At 43.4% G+C, this 6,077-nt stretch overlaps 1 protein-coding gene across 1 annotated transcript; it reads right to left on the bottom strand.

Annotated features, from left to right (window-relative positions):
• Window positions 1-3,327: 3,327 nt before the first annotated feature.
• On the bottom strand, window positions 3,328-5,795 carry LOC134582483 (protein S100-A4-like). The gene is made up of 3 exons (XM_063439120.1): window positions 5,687-5,795; window positions 4,018-4,159; window positions 3,328-3,582 (listed from the first exon to the last, which is right to left on the bottom strand). The coding sequence occupies exons 2-3, from the start codon at window positions 4,153-4,155 to the stop codon at window positions 3,442-3,444; spliced, it is 279 nt and encodes a 92-aa protein (XP_063295190.1). The 5' UTR covers window positions 4,156-4,159; window positions 5,687-5,795; the 3' UTR covers window positions 3,328-3,441.
• Between the last annotated feature and the right edge of the window lie 282 nt (window positions 5,796-6,077).

Raw genomic sequence — 6,077 nt, 5'->3', positions numbered from 1 at the left:
AGCTAAAGTACTTGGGAGTACAACTGCCAGGTGACCCTAATAAAATCCATCAACTTAACTACGTCCCGCTCATACGAGCCCTAATACAGGACATGGAAAAGTGGCAAGACAGACCCATCTCCTGGATAGGGCGCATACACGCAGTTAAAATGAATATCCTGCCCCGCATTTTATTCCTCTTCCAGGCACTGCCCATAAAACTTTTAAAATCCGACTTAGCTCACTTACAAAAAGCAATAAGTGACTTCATATGGCATAACCGTCGGCATAGGATCTCCAGAAATGTCATGTACAGACAGAAACAGAGGGGAGGGCTGGGCCTTCCACACCTATACTATTATTACTTAGCCGCGCAACTCGCGCAAGTGACCATGTGGCACGCGCCCTTGGACACTAGGAGATGGGTGGACCTGGAATCCCTCCTGACAGGTGCGGACCTTCCTCAGTACCACATTTGGGTACCCAAGGTAGATAGGCCTATCCTACGGACTACATGCCCGGCCATACTTAATTCCCTGAGAATCTGGGACGCCTCTGCTCACAAATATAAATTAACATCCTCCCCATCACCACTGACCCCCATCCTGAGAAACAGAGCTTTCCCCCCTGGAATGGTAGCGAGAGATTTCACGAACCTAGAGAAAGTGGGAATTCAGAGGATATGCCAGATGTTTGAGCACGGCCAGTTGGTCACCTTCGACCACCTAAAACATCTGTCACACCTCACCCCCGCAGATTTCTTTCGGTACTTGCAGATTAGGGACTATGTACAACACCCACAGGTGCAGCAGGCCGCCAGGGGGCCACAAACTTTCTTAGAAAGGATGTGCCTTAACGAAACCACACAGCGGGGTTTAATAACCACGATATACTCACACATATGCTCAGAAACAAAGGAATGGGGAACCCTAGCCTATGCAGATGCCTGGGAAAAGGACTTGGGGGAGACCCTGGAGGGGATAGAGTGGAGGGAAATTTGGGAAGCAAACAATGCAGTATCCATCTGTGTCTCCCTCCAAGAACAGTCCCTAAAAACAATGTTCAGGTGGTACACCACCCCGGCCAAATTACACCGCATGAAACTGACACAGACAGACACTTGTTGGAGGGGATGCGGCCTAAAAGGCACTTATATCCACATGTGGTGGGAATGCCCGCACATGCAGACCTACTGGACGAAAATACGAGACCTAATCAACGGGATTTTCCACAGAGCGCCCAAACTAGACCCTTGGACGTATCTTCTTAACAGATCTTTAGACGACTGGACGAAGTTAGAACAGAATCTGATCCATAAGATCACACTAGCCGCTAGGAGAGCAGTAGCGTTGACCTGGCTACAAACAGACACGCCACCCATACGAAGAGTACTCTCCAACATTAAAGAAGTGTACTTAATGGACAGTTTAACCGCACGGGTAAGGGGGTCAATGTCCAGATTTGAAAAATTGTGGGAACCATGGCAGAGCAGCACCCTCGCAGATGATGCGATTCATTGCCGACCCCCTTAGTTAGTGACGACCCCAGAAGAGGGTCTACAAAACATGGATGTCGCCCACAGAACTTCACACCGCTCCGACCTGACGTGCAACCCTCCCCTGCCCCCTCCCTCCTCCTCTCTACTTTTCTATCTCTTCATTTTTCTCCTTGGTTCACAATATCGTGGGGGAACCGAGTCCCGAACCTAGTTTAATAGCAATAGGGAGAACCCCTGGCCGGCCCAGGGACAAACCACAAGGGACGGAAGACAGAGTTCCCTCACGACACAAACACTACCTTACTACACTATGAGCGATTTCAGATAGAATGAAGTATGTTTAGTACCGTTAGATTCAGATAGAGTGTACGCTACCGACCATACGCGATTTGTTTTGTTGAAACAAGCACCGGTCCTATTAAACTGGGACATAGGGGAACGAGATTGATTTGCTATGCAAAGACCCCTACTGTTTTTTGCTCCCCTATAGTGCCTCGCACAATTGCAACTGTTAGGACAAACAGAACTGACAATACCATTGTAGTTATTCTTCACCAAAAAATAAAAAACCCTTGACAAATGGCGATACGGGCCAACCCAGAGGATAGGAGATGTAATGTCTAGACGTATTATATATGTAACAATGTATATTGTTTTTGCGATCTTATGGGCTTTTGCACAAGCCATATTACCACTGTCATAATGCCATTTTTGTCAAGATGAAAAATAAAGAAATTAAAAAAAAAAAAGAAAGGGGCGGATGCGGGCTATGTTTTTGAGTTGGAACCTACAGGACTTGGCAACAAACTGGATGTGAGACCAGAGTCAAGTATGACGCCAAGACAGCGCGCTTGTAGGGATGGACTTATGTGGATATCACTGACTTGAAGGGAGAGTGAGAGAGGAGGATCAGTATTAGGAGGAGGAAAGACAAGGAGTTCAGTTTTAGAGAGGTTAAGTTTGAGAAAGCGTGACGACATCCAGTCAGAGATGGAAGAGAGGCAAGCAGTGACACGTTGCAGGACGGCCGGGGAGAGGTCCGGTGAGGAGAGGTATATCTGAGTGTCATCAGCGTACAGGTGGTAGTTGAATCCAAAAGAGGCAATAAGTTTTCCAAGAGAGGCAGTATAAAGAGAAAATAGAAGTGGACCAAGGACGGAGCCTTGGGGGACTCCAACCGAGACAGGGCGAGGGGAGGAGGTATCCTTGGAAAAGGAGACACTAAATGAGCGTTGGGAGAGATAGGAGGAAAACCAAGAGAGGACAGAGTCACAGAGACCGAGTGATTGAAGAGTTTGAAGGAGGAGAGCATGATCAACTGTGTCAAAGGCAGCAGAGAGGTCAAGAAGAATTAGTATGGAGTAGTGGCCTTTGGATTTAGCGGAGATTAGGTCATTAGTCACTTTGATAAGAGCGGTCTCAGTAGAGTGGAGAGGGCGGAAGCCAGACTGAAGAGGGTCAAGGAGAGAGTTGGAATTAAGGAAGTGAGACACACGGGTAAAGACAAGTCTTTCCAAAAGCTTTGATGAGTAAGGGAGCAGGGATATGGGACGATAGTTGTGTATACTTATTGTTGTGTATATATATACACACACACAACTTATTGTTGTGTATATATTTTCTTGTTTTCCACATGCCCTTTTTTGGAGTCTGAGGAGTTCATACCATTCCAATATCATCTTTATATCTTTTTGACATGCCTGCAATCAACCAATTTGTGTGAGGGCAACCTTGAGCCATATATATTCACTGGTTTTGACATACTATTCTAGGAGTTGTTTTTATTCTCCCCTCTGTAGATATCTATTTTTTTGTATGGATATTCAGTTGTATTTGTTTGGAAAGAGACATTTTAGATTACACATCACTGAGTCTTTATTGGCAGATTTTAGTTAGTTACATATGAAATGCGCACACACATACACCATCTGTTTTAGATACAAGTACAAACAGAATTTCAGACACTAGCACTTGAGATGTTCTTTCAGAGCCATGGTAAGGCAGCAAAGGAAGACGCAGAATTCTTTGAAGTCCACTTTGCCATCGCCATCCATATCCAGCTGCCCGAACACTCCCTTCAAGACCTCATCTTTGTTTTGATTACTCTGAAAGCAAGAGAAATTCATAAAATAAAAATAAATGTGTTTTATCACTATGCCCAAGCTGCTCTCAAGCCCAAGAACAGAACTTGCTATTTCATATAAAGAGCAGCTTCCAGCAGCAATTCTCCTAGCTCCCAAATAAAATTAAAGGAGAACTTTGATTGCCAGAACAGAGAAAGGAAAATAAACACAAAGGTTCTAGATCGATCTCTCTCCTGTCAGTGTTTGGCATATAGATCTAAACTGCTAGATTAGACCCAAGTAAAAAATTAATTGAAAGGAGTTAAAAAAAATGTTAAGCTATGAAATATGTTGGCGCTATATAAAAATACCAAAAATAAATTAAAAGCTATAAGCCTCTTAAAATAAATAAAAATTAATATGTACTTGTGAAGCTATACGATACAGACATTGATAAATACTGTACATGGTACTTACACACAGGGCAGGAAACTCCTTTGTTGCCAGCTCAACCAGCTCGGTCTTGCTCAGTGTCTTTGCATCCCCGTCTTTTCCTGCATACCTTTGGAAGGTGCTGCAGATCTGAACCATGCATGTTTCAAGGTTTCCAGACATTATTCTACGGAGATAGAAATCAGTCAGTCACTCTACATACAGTTCTTCCCGCATACAGCCACCAAATACATCGTTTTTATTTTACGGGTGTGGACAGAGGCGGGGCTGTAGAATTATTAGGTGAATTACTAATTTATGTAAGAACAATGTAACTTATTTACAAACATTTCTAAAGACATTTATTGTGGTTTAAACACACATCACCGAGTATTATATGGAGCTTCTAGAAAAGAGGGACATTAGGAGAGAAAATTGTGACAGAGGGATTTGGGTCCAAAATAGGGACTGTCCCTCCTAAATAGGGACACTTGGGAGGTATGCAAATACAGAGATAATTATAACCCAGAGAATACTAAATTGAAACAATTCTAGGATGTAACAAGCCAGCAAGGATAACAGTAGAAGTTTTGAGTTGAATATGTTCCGTATTGGAAGTGGGGTGTGGGTGTGTCTGTGGAATAGTACAGACTTGTTCTAACTGCTGCTTGAGCTGAAAGGAAAGCTTATTAACCCCTGTTTAATATGCAGATAATGGTTTCCCTGACATTGTACCAGCGTCTGTGCCAAGTTCAAAGAGGGAAAAAGAAATAATAAATTAACCTCTACAGCTCAGTTCCATGAGGCACGGATTACTCCACCATGAGAAACTAGAAATTGACCAGAAAATTGCTCATTTTAGGAAAAAACACGAGCAAACGCTCTGCGAGAATTTTGTGCTGGTCTAAGACTGCCAATTCCCTGCCCGGTGCAGTGAGAATATGCCTGTTGTGTGCACGGCTCTACCCAACCTATTCCGGATACAAACCATATAAATAAGATATAGCTCTAAACTGTGCCTATTTAGGGATCAGATCTCGTTTTCTGTCCCAATGTCCCTCTTTTCTAGGAGCTCCATATTGTTGGTGTGCGTGTATATAACAGAGCTCCACAGGAGTAATATGTCTTTAAAGGGACACTATAGTCACCTAAACAACTTTAGCTTAATGAAGCAGTTTTAGTGTATAGATCAGGCTTCCCCAAACTCCGGCCCTCCAGATGTTGCTGAACTGCAACCTCCATGTTTCTCATCATATTTCATTCATAGAATCATGGGAGTTGCAGTTCAGCAACATCCAGAGGGCTGGAGTTTGAGGAAGCCGGGTATAGATCATGCCTCTCTGGTTTTACTGCTCAATTCACTGGCATTTAGGAGTTAAATCACGTTGTTTCTGTTTATGCAGCCCCAGCCACACCTCCCCTGGCTCTGATTGACACAGCTAGATTTCCATTTGTAATCTAAATTATGAAAAAAAAAACACCCCTTCAATAAAAACAAAAAACTTTGTCAGAGATTTAAAGAAAAATAAATAAATCATGTGTGCCATACACAGCACAGTATATTTCTGCGCTGAGACACAATGCAGAGTGCCAGGGATGTGGAGACAGTGCCAAGCAAAAGGGTACAGCCAGAATGCCAGTCTCATGGGATTGTACAGCGCTATGGAATTTGCTGACGCTATATAAATAATAAGATAGATGGGACGTCACTTACCAGCCAATGAAGTAAACAGGATGCCAATTTCAGAAGATATCAACAAAGTGCCAAGCTCAACTAGTGCTGCACAATATATACAGAGATATGGCCCTACCCCTATTCCACCCAAAACAGTGCAGATAGAGGGGGGAATGTCTCCTCCTCACTTCTAATTGGCTGCACAGTCTTAGCTTGTTTAATGGGATGTCCCAAACTAACCTGTGACTCATCTTCCATCACCACAGGCATTTAACCTTTTCCTTGCTCCTTGCAGGCAGCTGCTCAAGGGGTGTGTGAATGGGAAACAGGATAGATACAGGTGTGTTACAGGTAGAAGAGTTATTTACTAAATTGAGAATTGTCCTGAATTTAAAATGAATTCAAAGTCAATTTCACATATTAGAACGAA

Source organism: Pelobates fuscus, chromosome 13 (genome assembly GCF_036172605.1).
Source record: "Pelobates fuscus isolate aPelFus1 chromosome 13, aPelFus1.pri, whole genome shotgun sequence".
Lineage (NCBI taxonomy): Eukaryota > Metazoa > Chordata > Amphibia > Anura > Pelobatidae > Pelobates > Pelobates fuscus.
This window is presented reverse-complemented; position numbering and strand designations above follow the sequence as displayed.

Coding starts and splice junctions, on each gene's coding strand:
- LOC134582483 (XM_063439120.1), bottom strand. CDS start 4,155: ATGTCTGGAAACCTTGAAACATGCATGGTTCAGATCTGCAGCACCTTC. Junction 3,583..4,017: donor AGGAGTTTCCTGCCCTGTGT/GTAAGTACCATG, acceptor TCTTGCTTTCAG/AGTAATCAAAACAAAGATGA.